The sequence below is a fragment of the Cuculus canorus genome, chromosome 6, assembly GCF_017976375.1.
Source record: "Cuculus canorus isolate bCucCan1 chromosome 6, bCucCan1.pri, whole genome shotgun sequence".
Classification (NCBI taxonomy): Eukaryota; Metazoa; Chordata; class Aves; order Cuculiformes; family Cuculidae; genus Cuculus; species Cuculus canorus.
Genome location: NC_071406.1, coordinates 5,566,717 through 5,589,521, shown reverse-complemented (window position 1 = coordinate 5,589,521; position 22,805 = coordinate 5,566,717). Strand labels below are relative to the sequence as shown.

The 22,805-nt window shown below is 37.1% G+C and overlaps 1 protein-coding gene across 1 annotated transcript in view; it reads right to left on the bottom strand.

Annotated features, from left to right (window-relative positions):
• LRP1B (LDL receptor related protein 1B) overlaps window positions 1-22,805 on the bottom strand; it is a 722,645-nt gene that overhangs the window by 308,442 nt on the left and 391,398 nt on the right. Inside the window, exon 7 of the mRNA XM_054070318.1 lies at window positions 12,639-12,801. Coding sequence (XP_053926293.1) covers window positions 12,639-12,801 — 163 coding nt within the window. The remainder of the gene's footprint in view (window positions 1-12,638; window positions 12,802-22,805) is intronic.

Genomic DNA, 22,805 nt, shown 5'->3' with positions numbered 1-22,805 from the left:
TAATGCTTTCACATCAGTAAACCATGTCAAACACTCAGGAATACAAACAACAGCTTGGCTTGGTGTAGTTGACCAATTTCTGTTTCAATTTAAAGTTTGTTTAGAGGTCTGATTTTTTGTTGAAATCAGTGTAATCCCTGTTGGAAAAGCACTTTGTTTTCCTCCTCTTCATATGCTGAGACAAATGACCATGTATCATCCTTCTGCTGGATAAGATCAGCCAAGAGGTGGTGCTATATAATTTTTGTGTCTGAAGAAGTGCACAAACAAAATTGTACCGTCTGTAAAACTTTAAGATCCCAAGTGGTTATTTTTCAGCAGGTAAAACAGGCAGCGAGTTTCAAATATCCTACTATTAATATAATGTTCTCATTTTAAATTGGTTGACTATAAACCCCTGAGTGCTTGGTGTTTGCACATATGCTGTAAAATCTTAATGAATAAAAATTACCTAAATCCAGTTGAAACAGAGTCAATGAGACCATTTGTTTCTCCATAGGCTTATTTAAGGGTTGTCTCTGCTAAAAGTTTGCAACATCAGTGAGCTAATTACCAATTCATTCAAGGTAAACGTGACTTCGAGTGCTGATCTGGACGCTGTCAAGACTCATAAATTTTGTAGCTTAGAAACACTAAACCGGAGTGTGTGCACGTTTGTGTGTGTAAGTTTGTGCCTCCAAGTTTGTGTCTGCAATTCATTATCTCTGAAAATGAATTAATTAGCTAAAGCTAACTGGTAATGTACAAACTTAAAGTAAAAAAAAAAGTGTTTTTATTACTAAAGCACATATAAGACTAAAACTAAATCAAAAGAAAGCAAATGCTCCCCCACTGTCCACTATTTCATCATACTCTTCAATATGGTAAAGCAGCAATTGATTCTATTTCCACTGTGAGTTGACATAGCTGTGTATTTTGATAGATAACTTTAGACAAGTTATTTAACAGCTACTTAATTGATCAAACAAGAGAAAAAACAATTTTGTCAGTAGCACGGCAACACTGATCTTTAAAGAAAACCTAACCGTCACCCACAATGTCCATAATATTTTACCCAAGGCAGTAATTAGACTTCTCAACTGTCATTCTAAAACACTGCTCATAGTTTTGTATGGATGCAAAGATGAATGTGACGTCTAAACTTAGAATTTGATTGCAGTCTCCATTAAAATAAAAGAAGCTCATAGAAAGCAAGGATGCTGGATGGGAACTTTTGCAGAAGTTCGGTAGTGCATTTTTAATTTTGGTATTAAAATCCTTTTACAATTTGCAGTAAATCCTACCTCTTCTAAAAGAAAAGGGAAAAAAGTGCCTAAAATTTAGGTTTTGAGCAGTTTTTTACTATTTTGGCTCATAAGTTCAGGTGGGGGAAAAAAAGCAAATTGGTACTTTGGTAATATTTCAGCCCTACTTTTTAAATAGCAACACTGACATGTTAGTAAACACATTTATTTGTATTTATTCTTCTAGTATCCAATTCTTTGACATTATCAGCCTCTAAACACATACACATATAGAGCCTCCCGTACTAAGGAAGTGTAACACAAGGCTAGAACATCCCTGCCAGACAGAATCAGTCCTAAGCATCCCTAATGACAGAGTACAACTTTTCAATGAGATACGGTAATGTCTCTTCAACCTTGTAAGTTTTTTGCTGTATCTATCAAAGTTTCTGCTAATTAATTTTTTCTTCCCCCTTTCCTTTCTTTAACAGGGACAATAATAAACCATCATTCTGTTTAACCAGTCTTTTATAGAATGTAGCTACAGATTTTCTGTAGTTTGGAGAAAGAATATGAAAAACTAACTCTCCGTGTAAGCAAGTCCTGAGAGAACAGCAATTTTTATCAGGATGATATCGTATTGCTGATGAATTAACTGAATAGGTTTCATCATTTTTCTGAGTTGGGGTGGTTCTGGTTAATCCAGAAGCAGAGTAATGCCAATAGTTTTATACTTTGAACCCGGCATATATACAGGTGGTGATATATTGTCAGTGAAGAAGGAAATTAATGACACGACAACCACTTACCAGAAAACCTGTGCTTTACACAATTTTGTATTGTTACAACAGAAAGACTGGTGTGAAACCAGCAAAGGTGTAGTTATCACTAGAAATAAAAATTTGGAGAACTTTATAACGTCATATAGTATCTTTGTTAAACATTAACTTTTTCAGATTGATTTAATTTTTGTTCATTTTAGAGAAAAAACTAAAGTCTCTCTCTCTCTCTCCATATACACATGCATACACGCATGTAAACCCACACTCTCTAAGTCCATGATAATGCAAGGACAATTTGAAAATAAAAAAAGATGTGTCCTCAACAGTTATTTTTTAAGATTTTTTTTTGTGCTTCCACTCATGCAGTGCTCTAATTCTTATAAGAATCTCTGTTCAACATAAATGACCTTACAGTAGCTGGTTAGATAATAAGACAATCAGGTAATAAAAAAAAAAGAAGAGAGAATTCAGATGGACATGAATATAATGTACATGCATTATAAAGCCTTAAACTCTCATTTATATTCTCATTCAGAAATAAAGTGGCTTCAATTCTCTCTAGCTTAATTGCTTTCATCTTGAAGAAAATCATTGATAGGGTGATTTAAATCATGTAGCTTTTGCCTGGACATTTCAGTTATTAAAAAAAAAAAAAAAAAAGTACTTCAAGCCTTCCATAGTAGGCAGAACAGCATTCCCATTTTTCATCTCCTTCACAAATAACAAATTCTAATTCATAGATTCAGAGTAACTGCAGTAAAAAGCTGAATGTTTTGATCAGAAGCTTAATTAGCCAAGGACTGAAGGACACAGATCTGAGGACAGGCATAAGAGTAACTACACTAATTACACAGAGACAGTTTAAACCTAAAGTGAGAGGGCATGTGCTGCATCAGCTGTGGATTGCCCCAAGCAATTCACCTCATGGAGTTTTATTTGCACTGTTGTTGCCCTTGTGCTCAGCTTGGTTTGTTGAGATGGACCAAACAGCTAGGAACCAAAAGCACCAGGGACTCCCTATAAAAGACCAGGTTGGGGCAATGAAGACTCTACAGTTTAGACAACAGCTGAGTTCTTCAGGTGGGTTCAGGAGAACCTTTGCCAAGTGAGGGAGGCGTGACGCTGCATTCAAGGGACCAAGCAACTGAAAGACAACTTTTATTAAGTTTAAAAAAATGTTTTCTGACTTACAAGCTATTTTTTTTTGTGAAACGTATTAAAAACTACAGCTATTTTATTATTTCATCAGTGTTTTTCAAAATTTCATCTATTGAAGCATCATATTTTCACTGATTTTCTTCCATAATAATCAATACTACTCAAATACTCTTCCTACTAGTAGTTACATAGCTATGAATCCGTTACTGGGCAAATGCTACATGAGAAAAGATATTACTTAAGTTCATGTTGCAATGGATGTTTCATCAGTATTACACTACTTAGCCTTTTATTCTCTGGACGGTATTACTGATTAAAGATAATACCATCGCCCAGAACATCAGTAAGCTGCTCTAATAACACTGCCAGCGTTTGCTCTGCCAACTCTTTCACAAAGTTCCATGATCACTGAAAAAAAATGGTTATCGCTCCCAGATTATCATTGCTATTAGTTCCTTTTTGTTCTTTGGGTATTTCAGTACAGTCCATCTTCAAATACAGACAAAAGATTGAATAGGAATTGTAGCAATCCAGTATTAATTTCAGTAATGTTTGATTAATAAAAATCACAAGCTGTTGTATGCACAACGGCAAACACACTTACATAATTACTTGAACATATGTACCAAACCTCTTCAAGTCCATTGTATTTCTTGCCTTGATTATTGTAGTAACATGGATCCAACTCTGTAACCTGATGTTGTAGACAAATTCCCTTTTTACGCAGTTACATAAGGTGTTTCATATTTTGATCCCTTCAGTTTTCAAGTGGATACTCTGTGAACACTAAGTCAACTGTTACCTATATTTTTCATGCAGAGCTGTATCTTTCTACATTCATGATTCCAAATATTTTTTTTAGTTTATTGAAGAAAATACATTTTTTTCTTCTATTTTATGTCTGCACATGCAAACCCTATCACATTATTTTGGGAAAGAGTGCAGATGAAGTACCCTTAGCTCCTTTTTCTTTTTAAAAGCAGCATAGCAGTAAGGTTTCATAGTGAGCAGACCAGTACTGCTGCACAAGAAACAAAGCTTCCAAGGAGATAGGTCCAGGGGGAAATGTAAAGGTGATGGAGAAGAGTTTATGCCTTACTTTAGTTAGCAATAAATAAACTTAAAACATGGCATAGAACAGAACTGGACGCAGTTTTCTGAAAAGCTGAGATAAGACAAAAACTTTATTATATATAACTTTATATATAACTTTATATATAACTTTATTCCTGAATGTTTAGCAAGCAATTGAGCTAAACAGATGGAAATGAAAGTAAACATAATTTTAAAAGATTCTTTTTTGTTTCAGTAAGTATCTTTTCTCCTCTCAGCCTTTTTTGCATGCACTATCATACCGGTTCCAACTGTTCACAGCCTGAAAGAGGTGTAGGAGGGAGGATGAGAAACAAAAGCTGAATTCTTAATGAAAACTTTCATGTTACCATTAGTTATTATAAAGTTTTTCTACCTTTTTATTTTTTTTTTATGAAGAGGATTCTTTTTCAGGTCACCTTTAAAACTTCCTAAAAGTTAGTGTGCCTTATATGTATCTTACAGCTCTTTGAAACTACTCTGTGACAAGAAAAGGAACTGAGCTCTTTTAATTATGTCATGTTATTAAAATACTAATGATTTTGCTGTTTAAAAGTGAGCTTTAATGATTATAACACTCCTTTTTGATCACCAGAAAATGGTGACTTATTTGAGAAGAATAAAAAAAAACAAAAAGATTTTAAGACTTAGAGATCCCTCCCAAGCCTTGTGGCTGCTAGAAATGCTCAGAAATAAGAGAGTAAAAAAGAGAATAAAAAAGGCAGCAGACAATAAGTGTAGATGTTTTATTTTTACCCTGAAAGACTCCCCTGTCTAAATAACAATGAAGCAAATAAAGAAAAATATACACTGGTTTGACCTCCTCTGCTGTTCGAATTTCTTCACTCTTCCTCCCCTGTAAGAAAACTCGATCTCCTTGTTGATAACAAATTCCTTGACTTTCTCTCCCTTTTCCTTGTCCAAGTAATCACTCACATTCCAATCGCCTCTTATTGCACTGTCAGGGCATTCTGCCAGGTCAGGCTGAAGACTTTTTTCTTCTTCTCTGCCCACCTGACCATCACACTTTTTCCCACTACTGTCTAAGAACAAAAAATCACACTCCTCCACAGCCTGAGCACGGCACCCCCTTCACTTGTTGGGCTAAAGATAAGAAATTATTCAAATCAAAGCATTTCTAATGGGAAAAAAAAAAAATGAAGAAAACCAAAAAGTAGGGGTTTAAAATAAAGATAATTTTACCACTCTTTCTAAGGTTCAAAATCTCGCAGTGCAGAGTCTGCTGCTGCACACCAAAGGGCCACCAATAGCACTCGGGACCCCGGGCAGCAGGTGTCCCGCTCATAGGCTCCTGGGGTGGCACCTCCTCTCTCACCACGGCGTGACCAGCAGGTCCAGGGAGGTTATCCTCCCTCTGTACTCGGCACTGGTGAGACCACACCTTGAGCACTGTGTTCAGTTCTGGGCCCCTCACCACAAGAAGGATGTTGAGGCTCTGGAGTGTGTCCAGAGAAGAGCAACGAAGCTGGTGAGGGGGCTGGAGAACGTCTGACGAGGAGAGGCTGAGAGAGCTGGGGTTGTTTAGCCTGGAGAAGAGGAGGCTGAGGAGAGACCTTATTGCTCTCTACAACTACCTGAAAGGAGGTTGTGGAGAGGAGGGAGCTGGGCTCTTCTCCCAAGTGACTGAGGGCAGGACAAGGGGGAATGGCCTCAAGCTCTGCCAGGGGAGGTTCAGGCTGGATATCAGAAAAAAAAATTCTTCATGGAAAGAGTCGTCAGGCACTGAAACAGCTGCACAGGGAGGGGGTTGAGTCACCTTCCCTGGAGGTGTTCAAGGAACGGGTGGATGAAGTGCTGAGGGACATGGTTTAAGGGAGTGTTAGGAATGGTTGGACTCGATGATCCAGTGGGTCCTTTCCAACCTGGTGATTCTATGATTCTATGAATGCAGAGGGCGATGTGCTGGAAAGACAGAATGCCTCCTGGAGAGGCCCAGGATCCAGCCTTACTCTGTAAGTTTGTTTTGTTACCCAGCAATTCACCTTATGTCATGCTTAACTCAAAGCAATAAAAGGTAAATGCAAACACTATTCATTTTTTCATCTGTGTACACGTATTTCATTGTGTATAAAACATACTGCATTTATGATTTTTTTTTTTAATATAGGTACAGAAAACAAGAAAAATTAATTTACTTTCAGTTAACTTGATTCAGAAAGGTCTCTCTCCACATTCCTCATCAGCTGTCTTGCTTTTTTCTGGCTATTATGGGTTTCATAACAGAAGATTTCAGGATGAGTCTCAGACTCTATCTAGTTAGATGTTCTGCCAAAGACTTTAGTCCCTGCAAAAGATCTCTCTGCCAAAGATCTCTAAGATCCCCGAAAGCAGAATAGCTCTTACCGGCTTACAAGCCTTCACAGGCTGCCAAACAGGTTGTACTGTCAGCCCAAAACTCATTCTATTTATATCTCCACAGGGGGAAAAAAAAAAAAAAAAGGAAAAAAAAAGAAAAATTAAATCCCTCTGACCTCCTAATGGCTGTTTTCCATCCTCTGGCCTGGCTTTTCCGTACCCCAGGCACAGCCCTCTGTGCCCAGCTCTCTAGCAAGGAAAACTTTTGATTCAATGATGTGTAAAACCTTTACCATTCCCTTGGCTTTTTTGTGTGAACTGCTCAGTGGACCTTACATTACATTTCAATCTGTCTAATAAACGCAGACATCCCAGGAGGATAATCATACACAGCTTGATTAAGAATATATGCAACAACAGCTAATTGCTTTGGACGATAACAGGGTTCACATGACCAACTCCCAATTTATTGTTCTCATGCCTACCAGGGTTAGTTCAGAAGTGGAACGCATTTACAATTGAAAAGAAAAACTTTAAAAGCAAAATCAACTGTTTCTTGGGATTTTCTCTCAAGCACAGTATTTTATGGATGCTGCTCAACTATGTTCTTATGCAGCAGGCTGCATTTCAAAATGCCATCTTTCTCCTCGTTTTCTCATGTTTTCTGAATTTTTAGACTGAAGTCAATTTCTCAACTGTGTTTCAAGACCTTATTTATGTAATTAAGTTATTGTTGTTGTTGTTGTTGATGGTGATGATAATAATAGTAATAATGTGACTTTAATTTTAGCGACAGAAAAATCGGCACTAAGAATCCTCAGAACCAGAGGAAGTTAATGGAATGATATTTTTATATTTTTTCCTCAGATCGAAGTTCTAAGATGAGGGAGGGGAAAACGTAGGCTATTAATGCTTCCATTGTTCCTCTTGTCTACCTTTATGGATCAGAAAGGTATCAACTGATGGCTATCAGAGACTGAAAATGCAACAGATTACTTTTTTTTTTACTGTTGTGCAGTTGTTCTTTTTTTCTTCCCGGACTTATTAACATTACTAAGAAATGCTACATAACACAATAACACATTAATAAATGCTCCTCTAACATCACCATGTCACAATCTCTTCCTGTATGCATTTACAAATGTTGTGTGAAAGAAATAAGCAGAGCTTGGGGGGTTTATTTCTACAACACAGCAGTAAGAAAAGCCGATTAAAAGATTTATTCAAATATTTACATGACACACACTGTTGCAGTATTAAAGTGTGAGCTTGCTCCTTTTACAAATCTCTTTAGCATTAAATCTTTTCTCCCCATTGTTACTAATACAACTCTTTAAATGGTAGTTACAAGCTCCTGTTTCAATGACTTCAGCCACTAATTGGGCATCCTCTCTAACTCTTCTCTCCCTACTCCTCTACGCCCCCTTCAGTACACGCTGCCTATAGAGTGATTCATGTAGGAAGGATCTAACCCATTTCCACTCTCCCAGGACTCCTCTACGCTCTGCTCCACGCGTCCTCCCACATGCCAGCTTTGCTTTGCACATCCTCTTTGTAATCTCACCCTACGCCCCCTTTCTCTACACATCTCCTTATGTTCAGAACAGTTTTTGAAGTGGGTGCTAGATCAATTCTCTCTGCAGTTCAAACACTCTCCTTAAAATTCATCTTTTACCATAAGCCTACAAAATACAGTAGGAAATTTTGACTGACATCCCAAATACCATCAGAGCCATCGTTGCAAGGCATACATTACTGGAATTAGGAGTAGCCCTGAGCCAACAGCCCTGTCTGCTATTCCTGCCTTTCTTCACTTGCCGGTACTCCCAAAGAAATTGGAAAATGGGTTCAAGGAGAAATTAAGACACTTTGATGTAAATTAATTATATATATATATATTACTGAACGTACAGTAGATTTCTAAGCAGTATGATCTCGAGTGCTGCTGTCAGGAGGGAAACTGCAGTATGTCCGTACTCCAATGTATTTTTCTTTTGTAAAATGTCATTATACATTCTCCATTGCCATTGCGGTGCAGAAGAAGGCAACAATTTAGTTTGAATGCTGGAGGTAATTAACATTGATAGTACAAATATGTAGATGTATGCAGTTAGCAGTATTTGCTACAATATTAATTCCTAATGTACCTGGATGCACCCAAATATTAGATAACTGAAGCAACAGGTGTTTTAGTAGCTATTAATTATTACTCATTTATTAATTATTAATTATTACATGCAGGAGGATGCAGAGACAAAAATATAAAACACTTTGTTTATAGACATTTAGCTGGTCGGTGACAGGTCTAGAAGAGAACCTAAATCTAATCTATCCACTTGTGAGTTTTAAATGTATTACCTTCCCTATCACATACGTACGGTGATCAAAGTCTCAAGAATATGCAAGCTGATTGCCAAACTACCTGGAATCTTTTAAAAAGTCATTCCCCATGAGTACAGCAGACCTATACTGAAGACCATGGCTAGGGATAAAATCCTTCTAACTCAACTCACATTTCTTTCATTAGACAGTCTTCGGCGCCTTCATCATTTTTACTACAATTTCAAAGTCCAATAAGAGCAATAGCTTCAGTTTCTCGACCACTGAAGAAAAGAAGTCCCATTTTCCGACTATGAACTGCAGACATAAGGATCCAATCATCTCACTTCAAAAGCATTTGACAGATAATATATTACTGCAAAACAATTTATTCTACATCTCTGTTGCTGATGGCAAATTTTATTTCCTATTGGCCTTATTCCAGCTTTTTTTTAAATGTATGCTTCACTGACAAGTTTGGACTCTGACGTACTCACAGTGATCAGCAGGAACACAGCCGTTCCCCCTGGTAAAGGCTGCCCTAACACAGGTTTGATACTTACACTGTGCTACACCTAACTGAAAATAAGTTGTTGTAGCACATGAGTATTAGTACTGTGAAACCTCTAATCAAGCAAATTATTAATTCATAGTTTGGGGGAGGAGGCTTGAGTTTTTTCCTAAATTTTTAGGTGGGTTTCCATTAGACATAGGCATAACAAAAAAATTAACCAGGGTAACATGCTAGAGTGTGTCCAGAGGAAGACAAGAAAGCTGGTGAGGGTCTAGAGCACAAGTCTTACGAGGAGCAGCTGAGGAAACTGGGGCTGTTTAGTCTGGAGAAGAGGAGGCTGAGAGGAGACCTTAGCATTCATTCATTACAACTACCTAAAAGCAGGCTGTAGTGAGATGGGGGTTTGTCTCTTCTCCCAGGCAACAACTGACAGGACAAGAGGAAAGAGCCTTAAGTTGCATGAGGGGAGGTTAAAAATAGACATTAGGAAATATCTAGACTGTTGAGGAAAGTGTTTGAGTCACCATCCCTGGAGGTATATGTAAAGGACATAGATGTGGCACTTAGGGACATGGTTTAGTCGTGAACTTGGCGGTGTTAGGTTAAAGGGTTGGACTTGATATTAAAGGTGTTTTCCAGCCTAAACAATTCCATGATCCTATGATTCTATGCTTATATTAGAAACTTAACAGACATGGTTGTTGAAAAGATTTTTGAAGAGCACAATCTTTCGTCACTTGATTTAAAGTTCAGTCTTAGAAGAATAATAGAAGTTCTTTCACTCATTAAATGATATAAAATAAGCTGAGTGGCTCAAGTGCCACTGTAAGCTCGAAGAAGAATATACAAAACTATCACCAGTAAACATCTAACAAAAGTTGCAGGCACAGATATGTAGAATTAATCACACTCAAAATATATTCTTGAGTGCAGAGAGAGGAAGCATTCAAAATGAAGGTATTTTCCACCAACGCTTTAGTTGCCCCAGTGATAAATGCAGAATTTCTGGTTCACAAAACAACTAAATGCATAACAGAGCAGATGTGAGCACGTAAGACTAGCAGGGCTGGACATACTGCAGAATGTTTATCATAGGCATAAAGGCATGTGACCAAGCTCTGAGTTCCGTAGCATAAGAAATGGTCTTCTCTGTGCAAATACCTGCAGCTTGTAGAAGAATGTTGGGGCCAATGAACATACTATGATAGCAACACGTTACAAAAGCAAATACCTTACAATGTATTTACTTTTAACACCTGAATATGTAATTCTTATGGGAGATAAAACCTCCTAGAACAGGGATTTATCATCATTTGTTTACAGTGTATAGACATAAACATACCCATTGCATGCACACTTTTATGCATCTCACTCATTCAGTGCTCAACTTGCAACACTTCTTTATACTGATGCTTTTTGTGATTCTTTAAATAACATAAAATCAGCCATTTTCCTAGACAGCAACACCATGCTAATACTTTGACTTAGCAATATTTCTCAACTAGTATCATGAAAAAGTGAAAAGAAAGCAAAACAGAAAATCAAAAAAAGAAAAGAATGGAACAAAACATTTTTAAGAAGCCAAAATGTTTTTTGATTACCTGTTTCAATTCTGTCCCAAACCCCAGTCACAAACAAGCACAACTAATATATTAAGTGGTCAAATGGATATTAAATACTCTATTAAGAAAACAATATACAATAGATGTTTAGTAAAACTGCTAACAAAAAAGGTAAATATGTAACTGCTGAAATGCAAAACTTGCATCCTGGGAAAATTTTCCACCCAGTGTTTCCACCATGAAAAAATTGGTATCGCTACCTGGAGGACGACCTTGTGAAATATCATACTTGCTTCTGGCCTTTCCTGCAGACCAGCACTCACATCTACACTAAAACCAGACTTTATTACTCTCGTATATGGTACTGAAAAGTACCTAGATAAGGATTGTTTGTAGCTAGCAGATAACAAATGAAGGAAAAGCAATCCCTCTTCTCCCATCCCACCCTTTCTCACAGAATCAGAGGGTTGGTTACAATTCTTACATTCTTGACAGACAAGATTAGCTAAAGGCAAGCTTCCGATTCATCCTGCAAATCCAGCAAAGAATATACAGGCAAACATATAGCAACAACGGCTGCTGTTGGCAAATTTGAAAACTTCAAGTTCTTTCAAATCAGAAATTACAGAAATCAATTTATATATGAATTTTTATTTTTCTTTTGAAACAGTTCTGCAGTCAGATCAAGTCAAGCTTGTCATCTGCTGCAGACAGAAATACAGCTATGTGCAAGAATTACATTATAAAACTTCTTGGTAAACTTTACATGCAAGATGTTCTTGTCACAATTAAAGTCATTGTGTTAATATATCTTAATATTCAATCAGCCTTTAAATAAAGAGCGACAAAAGTCAACATATGGATGACAAGCTGTTCTACAGTAAATATTTTTGTATTTATTGAGAAGGCACTTATGGCAGTTTAGGTTATTTCAGTCTAAACTACTTGCAGACTAATAAAACCAAGATAAAATTCCTCTTCTAAAATCCTCCTCAAATTTTTCTTTTTAAATGAAATTGATTGTATTCCTACTCTTATTTGGTTATGCTTTTACTTCATCATTTGCTTGAAGATACCAGGTAGTGACTGTCTGTAATGGAAGACTTTATTGCCCTGTATTTTAAGCAAGGCTTTATTTCCAAATGATGCTGAATGTATCCATGGACAGGAAAAACAAGTACAATGTAATTTAACCATTACAGTTGACCATCTAAAGCTGAGTAAAAATTCTTCCACTTTTTTAATGAAATTAAACTTTTTGAAGCCACTTCCAATATTCGGACAACTGAGGGAATACAGTTTGTGGAAAAGGAACTTTAGAGTTTATACTCTAAAAAAACTCAAAACACTAAAGTTCCTTTTCCTCAAACTTTAATTAGAAACACTAACAGAAGTAAAAGAAAATATGACAAGTAGGAATAAAATTGGTTTTTGTTTTTTTTTTTTACTTTTTAGGCCATTTTGAGAATTTAAAGGCACATTTTGCAATTAATATAGTGAACTACTTGCCACAAATTCATTACACATCATTGTTTTGTTATACCAGCTGTGCAAATAACTCAATACAGCAACTAATAGTTACTAAAATACCTGAATGAAACAGATATACTACATGCAGTCAGAAACAAGCACATAACATATAATAAATCCTAATGCAGATAGATAATCTTACCCTGATGTCGGATCAACAGCTATGGCCTTAGGGTTATTAAGATCCAGCTCGATGATGGTAATGCACACTGATCCATTCTGGTTGCAAACAAAGATCCTGTCACTGACGTGATCTACGAAGTAAAAATTTCCAGTGATCCAGTCGATTGCTATTTGCTGTACATCTGCCAGAAAAATAAAAGAAGAAAAACAAGCTCAGAAGTGTAATTGTAATACAAATAACTGAACTGTTAGCTGCTTCGACAAGCAGATGTTCTACACAGTTATAGAGCTCAAGCTATTTTTGTGTGTATTATACAGCATGTAATAAGGAATATAATTGTCAACACACAAATATAGAATCATAGTATCATCAGATCATAGAATAGTTTGGGTTGGAAGGGACCTTAAAGATCATCCAGTTCCAACCCCCTGCCATGGGAAGGGACACCTCCCACTGGCTCAGGCTGCCCAAGGGCCATCCAACCTGGCCTTGAACACCTCCAGGGATGGGGCAGCCACAACCTCCCTGGGCAACCTGGGCCAGTGCCTCACCGCCCTCATGGTGAAGAAATTCTTCCTTATATAAAATCTAAATCTGCCCCTCTCCAGTTTATACCCATTGTTCCTCGTCCTATCCCCACAAGCCTTTATGAACAGCCCTTTATGAACAGACACTAAGATAGATGTCACAACTACAAAACACAACTGTTTTAAAACAGTCTGCTGGGTTTTTTTCTTGTGAGAAGTGGGATTTATTCTTCGTAAATATCTTCTAAATCCTGGATATTTCATATAAGTCAGTGCATCTGCCCATACATAGTCTTAATGTAACAGCAAGAAAAAGGATAAAGATGCACAAAGAACATAACTTTATAAATGTAATTTAACCGAGAATTTTTCATTCCATATTCCTATTGACAGTACTGTATTGATATCATCCTTTGACACAGAATAAGTTATTCACAAATAAAGAATAACTCAATTACTATAACAATATTTCCTGTTGAATATTTTCAATGTTAAATATAAATTAAATTTATGTATTTATTTATATTTATATTATTGATATAAATGGATATATTTGTTTATATTTGTATTATACAAATATAAATTTTCATTATATTACTGTGGTTTCAAAATACTGCTAGAATAAGTTGAAATTCTTTCATGATGAGAGAAGCCAGACGTGAAAAAATGTCATTTCACTTAGTAGCATTTTGTTAGTTACTTTTTCTGTATTTCTGTCATCCTTCAGAAGTTGAATTTTTAGGGTTTTTTTTCCCCATTCCAACAAGAATTTTTTGCTACCTTCACATACCTGCTGCACTGGAGAAAAATAAAACCTGTAGTCATTAAATTTTTGACAATAACTGAGGGCTTATGAGTCACACATTTACTAAATACTTGAGGGAGACACGGAGACTCATGCGTTGTCCTTCAAACTGCAGGTAACATAAACAAGATTTACTCAATAAAATATCAGGAATAGCTTCCAGCTGTATTCCATCTCAGCTATCCCATTACACAGTTCACTGCTGTCTCTCCTGTCTCAGATTTCTCCCCTTCTGCTATTCATTTTCCTTTTAATTCAAAATGAATATTATGCCTCGTCCCTTCTGATAGCTCCTATTACAAAGATATGCTGAGGCAGAATAAAGAAATGCTCCATTTAGTCCAGTATTCAACCTCCAGAGGAAACCAATGTCAGGTGCACTGTGAGACATATGCAAGTACTAATATATTTCAGACAATAAGGAGGAAAGGTGGTTTTTTTCCCCCTTATCTAAACAAAATATAGGACATGCTTTTAAATATCAGAAAAACTTCTGTCCCTCCGGAAATCAGCAATATTTTAAGCATTTTCCACGTGTTTCCTTTCCCTTGTCAGAAGGTGGATTCATGGAATTAAAACTTTACTCGCTGATTCAATGAGGTTTTTGAAAATCGAATACAGGCTGCCCTGTAGCAGAAGCAATTCTGAAAATGTTATTTCTAAAGAAGAAAATTTACAAAAGGGATTCAATTGGAAATATTTGTAGAAATGAAACTAGTAATTAAATCAGGCAATGAGAGCGCTGGAAGATTGTTGTACATTGGGAAGTGGAGGAAAAGAGATAAGCTTCAGTAGTGGCCCACTAGAGGAAGGTAGTTTCCTTCTTAATTTGTGGGAATGTGACATATAGCAGAAAGACGTGACACAAAGAAATTATTAGATCTGTTAACATAGAATCACAAAAATGTTTTGTGTTGGAAGGGACCTTGAAGATCATCCAGCTCCACCCTTCCTCCCATGGGCAGGGACACCTTCCACTGGAACAGGTGGCTGATCCAACATAACAATATTCACATTCATAAAATGTGGGCTTTGTTTTTGTCCTTAGTTATTCATGAACATACCACAATAAATGGCAATAAACAGGTTTTGATAGGGAAAACAAGGATAATTAATTGAAGGTTTGCACCAAACAGTTAAAACTGAGGTTAGGAAGTGAGACAGGGAAGTGAGACATCTAGAAGCAATTTCACTCCCTAACCCTCTGTGTCAAAAGCATCAGTAGCTCTTAACACCTATTTATGTGATTTCCCTTCCCTGCAGGTTGCCTTTGGGATGGGCATGGAGACACAAGCTGCACAGCTTGTTTCCAACAAGTGGGAACATTACAGCTGCATTCCTTGTAAAGCTGGTCATTACAAAGCCTGTTGTGGTGCAAGACTTTATCACAATATCCAGAAAAAGAGGTACATTAATTCACATTTTATTTCAGAAGTCTACTGAATGAAATGGGGGAGAGATCTCCCACTATGCAAAGAACACCTCTCTCTCAAAACCAGACCTTCTGCAGCCGTACTTCACTGCAATCCAGTACTGGACATCCAACACACAGTAACATTTCCAATTAACAGTTGTTACAAACACATTGTGTATTGCAGATACCATGGATCTTGTTTGAGGTTTGACTTTTTTGTACCAAGCACTCTGCAGTTAATTGGACATACCCGATATAAACATAAAGAATTGTCCTACTCCTCTAAAATCATATTCTACATGAAAAAAAAAAAACAAAACATGTAGCTACTTAGCTAGCAGATAACAGTTCCTCTGAATCAAACTTTTAATCTGTATGGTTTTGCTAGCAGCTATGCATTAAGCTGCTTTAAATGGCTCTGCAGTTATCATACAATTGAATTTACTAGAGAGAAGGGTTTTTTTGCACTGGAGACTTATTTTTTAAAATGTATATTCTTGTACTGAGAAAGTAACTGAACTAATTTCATGCCTATTTCTGGATTCATATATTAAACCTCAATACATACAGGAGTCTAGTCCACTCACATCTTTAAGGTAATTAGTCTTTTTTTCTTTCATTCACATCATTTCAGAAGTCCCTAAAATGAAATGCCTCTACTTAAAAACACACATATTTATTCTGAGCAATCTTGTATGTATATTTGAGAGTTTTTCTTATTTTAATAACACTTTCCTTGGAGCATTTCTGCCAAATGCGATCATCCTTCTTTTATTACTTTCTAAAAACTAGGATTTCCTCCCAAGGACTTCATAAAGAATAGTTAAGACATCACATAGTCTAAATTCTACTCTAGTTAATGACATTATGTAGACCATGGGTACCAGCAAAAGAATGGCTAGAGGTATAGTTTTTCCATTTCTTTAAACACAAAAATATCATTATCCCTTTAGAGAAAATGGTGATTTTATGAGGGTGGCTAAATCTTCAAAGGGTACTGGAAATACGTGTCTTTTGGCCAAAATAAAGCTTATGAATATCAGAGTGATATTGAATGACTGTCTTCTTTCACTTTAATTTTCAAGCATATATCTTGCACTGTACGCATGTCTACATTTGTTTCTATTTCAAATTAAGTCTTGCACAAGAAGCCTTCAGTTAGCAGAAGGGAGGGAAAAGCAACACCATACTAATGTATTTATACTACTGTTGTAATTAAGGATTCAATACACACACTGCCTATTAAAATCAATATTAACAGATTTCTTGTTTTCCAAATGTTGAAGAAAGGCCAGAAACAGAAAAATACTAAGTTCTCTCCATGTTTACATTCAGTGAAAGCATTTCTTGGTTTTAATGTGAGAAATGATCTAAACAAATCACTCAGTAGAATTTACACTGGTTGAAGGCTTTTTTAGAAACTTCTGAGTGAACTTTGGAAAGATTTTATATGAAATAGAATTAAAATTAAAAATCATAGAATGTTTTGGGTCGGAAGGGACTTCTAGTTCAACCCCACTGCAGGAGAAGGGACATCTTTGACAACAGATTGCTGGTGAGCCCCATTTGAATCCATCCGGGAAGGCAGCTGGACTGTATGACTAAGTAATTCTCTTTAACAGGGATTAGTTGTTTAGGCTAAATAAGTAACTTTATAAATAGAATAAATCATTTAGAGTTACAATATTGTGTGACTCAGTATACTATTGGCTTAACATTCTAGGGCTATAATTTTGTGTGATTTAGGATGCTGTTTGCTAAGCTTTCTTAGCAAAATTGGCTCTGAAGTTACGAGGCTACAAGCTGGGTATTTCAACTTAAAAGCTTTCCCAGCACGTATAACCTGTCTAGACAAACCATGGCCTCCAGGATCAATGGAAAGAGGAAAATAGAAAGACATCAAGGACAGAGATCATCAACACCAGCTGCACCGAGACAAGAAAGCAACCTGTCTGAAAGAGAGCAAAGAAACCCCATGAGGAACAAGAAGACCTCAGACCCAAAAATTACTACTGGAGCAAACCATCGTGTGAGGGGACAGGTAAATTGTCTGTAAGGGTGTAATCGTCCAGGGATTTCTTGGTTCACACAGTAAGTAACAGTGTGACCTTACCATTGAGCTCTATCACGTCACACTTTTATTTAAATACAAGTTTTGTCTAAAAAACTCATTCACACCACCTCTATACATCTCTTCTGAATACTATCCAGACTCCAAACTTCCACACAGAAAGTATTATGAGTTCACCTGGGGTAGATAGGAGAATGGGAAATGGTTTAAAGAGTGATAGTCGTATCTTAAATAAAAGAGCATGGTGGGCAGGTACCCCGAGTTCCCATAAGCGCAGCCTCGAAACCACATTTGCAGGGAGAGTTTGCAACCCCCACACACTGAAACATCAAGTGTTTCTTTATAGAAAGTGTTTCTTTCTTTCTTTCCCATTTGCAAAGAGCACCTCAGCATTGTCACAGGTCTTTTAGGAGTCACTCGTTTGATTTATTCTATTATACAAGCAGCGTAGTTCTGAGGACTGTGGAACAGTTGTTTGGATGGTTGGCCATATGCTAGGGGAATAAACACTTCAGAGAAGCAAGAGAGGATCGCTGTAATAAAAAATTCACGAGCTTAACATTTCTGTAATGAGCATCCTAACATAGGGAAGATGTCGGTAGAGTCCCTCATGACAATAAAGATGGGAGTGCAAGGGTGGTATTACTCACGCACCTCATGCCGCGAATAGTCACCTTCTGGTCCCTCTTTCCCCAAAGGTCAGGAAGACCTCCTAGACAAGTTCATACCCTCTTACTCTACAATTTTTTATGTCTGTAACCGTTTGCCTCCTGGGCCCACTTTCATAACCTAGCCCGGTGTAAATAAGAGTTTGTTTCACTGTATTTGGACTACGAAAGCATCTCCTGCTTTCAGCTGAGTCAAAAGCAGTGAGACAAAAACAGAAGGAAAAAAAGAAAATTAAACTGGAAGGCAAAACCAAGAAAAATGTGATAACATAAATAAAAAGTAAAAATAGGACAATATATATTTGAGAAATTTTGCTTTTTCCCTTTGTTTTCTTAATCATCAGGGTGTTTTTTCCACGTACATGTCATTTACTTCTCCACAGCTAGAAGGATGCTTTAGTTTTCTGAATGAAAGCTGAGATTTTAGGAGGTGAGCCTTTGTGAATAATTGTATAAGGCAGGTTAGTGCTAAAAGTGCCGGGCATGGGCAGACCTGTTTAGTTTAATTACTATCCAGTTTGGGGTTTTTTTGTTAAAAAAAGGAATCAACAAAATTTATTCCAAAGAAGAAGAGCAAGCAGCTTGAGGATAGGCTTTTTGCCTCCACCTGAGTAAAAAGACAAGTTTTGAATAACAAGATAAATAGCCTTTCTTTTTCTAAAAAGCCAGTAGTGGTGAGACCTGTGTAAACAGTAGTTAAAACACGCTTAAATGCCAGGCTATGAAACCTTGCAGAAGCACTGCCTTCGCTGTGCCTCTCTTCTGACCGTAATGTTCCTAATTAGCAGCCTAGAAAACCTTATAGTGACACCGTGGCTTGGGAAAGTGAAGCTGGCATAGATTTTTTTGTGCCCCTTCTCCTGACAGCAGTTTGCCATAATTGCATCTGCAATGCCATTTACGAAATATGATTTTTATTAAAAATGACATCCTTCAATATGTTAAGCACACTGGTGTCTAAACTTTTAACGGCCACGTCCTGAGTGATTATTGCATATGTTTAAAATGAAAAATCAAATGGAAATTATCCATCTATCTTTTCCAAATGACTCATCCTCAAATATCTAATTCCTTTGAATTAAATCAGCCTTCTGAGATACTGCTTGTAAAGAGTATAATGCAAAGCCTAAAACATATGAAATATAAATAAGCAGTTTAAAGCATCCAGACTTCAAGTTCCTCAAACAAAAAGAAAGCTTTTCCTCTTGTTTGCTGAGTAACATAATTTAAATTTCAATAAATTAGGTTACTGTTGGAAATACAGTTGGTATTCCTCCAGTCCTACAGGATATTAGAAGACAGTGCTTTAGAAACCTATAGAGATGAACATTTAGACAACGGCAGTTGTCAAGCCAAAGAGTTCTCGAGCTTAATATATATGAGCCTAATCTAAATATTATGAATACTTAATGAAAACATCCTGATAGCTCACAAATGCACCTAGTCTTTCAAAGACATAGTCCATTGCTGAATGGACTAAATGTCCATTCAGGCATTCAGCTTCCAGCTACACACAGAGAATACCTTTAGGCACTTATTCTATATGGGGTTTTTTTGTTGTTTTTTTTCCTGTTTAAAATCAGACTTTTATCCTTCTCCTGGATGCAGCCCTCCAGCTCTGGAGTCCTCAGCACAGGAAGGTCACAGAGCTGTTGGAGCGGCTCCAGAGGAGGGACACAAAAGTTATCCGAGGGCTGAAGCACCTTCCATTCCAGGACAGGCTGAGAGAGTTGGGGTTGTTCAGCCTGGAGAAGTGAATGCTCCAAGAAGACCTTATAGAGATCTTCCAATACTTAAAGGGGGCCTATATGAAAGATGGGGAGAGACTTTTTAGGAAGGCCTGTTGTGATAAGACAAGGAGTAATGGTTTTAAACTAAGGGAGAGTTGATTTAGTCTGAATATAAGGAAGATTTTTATTTTTTTTATGAGGAGCGTAGTGAAACACTGGCACAGGTTGCCCAGGGAGGTGGTAAGTTCCCCACCACTGGAAACATTCAAGGTCAGGTTGGATGGGGCTCTGAGCAACCTGATCTAGCTAAAGACGCCCCTACTCCTGCAGCAGGGTTGGATTAGATGACCTGTGAAGGTCCCTTCCAACTCGAAGTATTCTATGATTTTATCAAGAAGAGAAGATCCAATGCCTGAAACTTCATGTAATTCAGCAGTTTCTAAAATTAGCGTTTTCATACCTTTCAAACGACTTGATGAAGACCGTGACACAGTCTGACCTACAAGATCCCCATCGGTCCTCATATCTATGTATTAATATGTGAGCATTGATGATAAGATATGGTCATATAAGCCAGTCTGAGGCCTCTAAAGTAGTACAGCAGATAGCTATGTAAGTTTGCTGTTCAGTTCAAAATCCAACCTTAGACTATCCGTTGGCCGTGTTCTACCTACAGCTTGCCTTGCAATAGCCTTGTGAACACTTCTGTTTCTACAGAGGCTACTCATTTTCAGGGGGGTTTATGGCTTAGTTTCTTAACTACGAGGCATGTTACTACAGGTGGAAGTAAAGCAACCAAGTGCTATTAAGACAGGTGTGCTATAGCTCATTGGTTGAGGTTGAACATTGAGCAGGATCTTCTCCCTCCCGTTGGGAGCTCCAGATTAATAATAACAAAAAAGAACATCTGACTCTCCTAACAAATCCCTCTGTTTACTAAGCATTCAGAGGAAAGGTGATGCTGGCAGACCCCAGGCACGCTTGGCTCTATGTCTTTGCCAAGAATTTTAAAGCAGGGTAGCAAAACCATATCCGAATATTTTTTAGTGTATTTCTTCTTTTATTTGTGTGGTAAAATGATTTACCACACAAATGCATCAAGTTTCCAGAACGAGTAAAATGAGTGTAATGTTTTGTTAGTGGCTCTTGAGTCAGAGACCTGACTGTGATGCCAACAGATTGAAGGAGCAAGGAAAAAGTGTGAAACAATTAAATAAGTGCCTTATGAATGGCTCTATCTTTTAATCCTAAGCATTATGATTTTTACAAGGAGCGAATTTTCTGACATAAATCTCATGTCAGAAAGAAGTAAGAGTGGCGAAAACCATAACATTTCCAATTTCTGCATTACTGAGTTTCAAACACATTGCACAGTGATTCTAAACTTGTAATGGGGTCCCAGTAGCCTGCATACATGCTGAACAATAAAGACAGATTTATAGAGGTGCATGGCTATAACAGCCTCTTTTTTTTCTTTTTTTTTTTCTTTAACTACACATTTAAAAGCTTCTTATAAATCTGCTGAGACTGTAAATCAAACCCAGTTATTTACTTCAAAGCAGTTAAGTCATCCACTGTTAAAATTAAAGCATAATTCAGAGGCAATAGGCATCCTATCAAGCATGTGGACTAAGAGAACTGCTGCGGGGAAAATGCCGTGGCTACATTAGGCTGTAACATTTGCCTCCTTTAACCACCCTCCATCAAAGGCAAACATCTACAACCTCCCCCCTTCCCAGAATGCCTACTGCACGTATTATGATCTTCATGAGCCATCGTCACACAAAAATAAGGTCACTTAAACATCTTCCCATAAAAATACTAAGCAGTAGATGATTGCAATTTTAAAGACATATCAATAAAATATGGAGTTACTTTTACGAAGTATTTAAGTCCCAGAAAAAGTTTGAAGAGTTTAATAACAGAGGTAGGCAACACTGCTTTAAGGGGGGATAATGTAGAAGCGACTTATCTTCATCAGCCTTTAAAGAAAGGGTCAGGGAACAAAGGAAACTCATATTGTACTTTTTTATGTAGACAATAACATTTGCCAGACAGCACCAGATCAGAGGATCTGGATTATGCTGTAGTTTCTTGCAGGTAAAATGCAGGTCACAATTTGGTAGGATAATTTCATTTTGAGCCCACTACACTTGCTATTAGCAATATATGGTTAGACAATATTTTTTTTCTAACTTCTTTCCATTAATGAAAGAAATGAAAATAAAACATGAGTTCAAAATTATGCATTAATTATTTTTAACCATCATCAACCAGACATCAAGACACAGATTTTTTGTTTAATTTTTATCATCATCACTATAGTGGTGAGATTGAAGTACTGGTCCACCTAAGCATTCTCTTAAATCAGAATACCACCATATATTCCATTAAAAAAGTCTCATAAACCACTCGGAGAGCTGCTGCTTCCAGTAATATGGCTCAAAGTCAATGTTCTTATATTTGCAGAAGTTGAACTTTGCTTTCAGAAAGCTTCCAGCCCTTTCCAAAACTACCCTCTTTAGAAAGATATGAGGCCATAATCCCACCTCTTCTCACCCACAGAAGCCTTGTGTACTTTGTGCTAACTACTCCTACCTTTTGTATCCCCTGTTGTTTAAGCATTTCAGGTTTTAAACTTCACAGCATCCCTACGCCATATGGAAATACTGTTATCCTCATTTTACTTTTAGAAGGGAAAAGACAAGATCACTTGCTAAAAGCCATCCTGTATGTCTCGGGAAAAACAATGATCTCCTGGCTACCAGCATATTGCCTTTCTTCCCAATTCAATTCTCCTCTCATGTAAATAGTGAAAAGAATGTGTTCCAATCCTTGCAAAGAAACACAGAGGAAGACAGGAATATGCACTGCATCCCTTCTGCAGTTCCCTCTGCAAGGTGCACTCTTCCTTGTAGTAATATCTTTTTTGCTTCCTTTCACGTTAAATTACTTCTGCAATAGGTTATG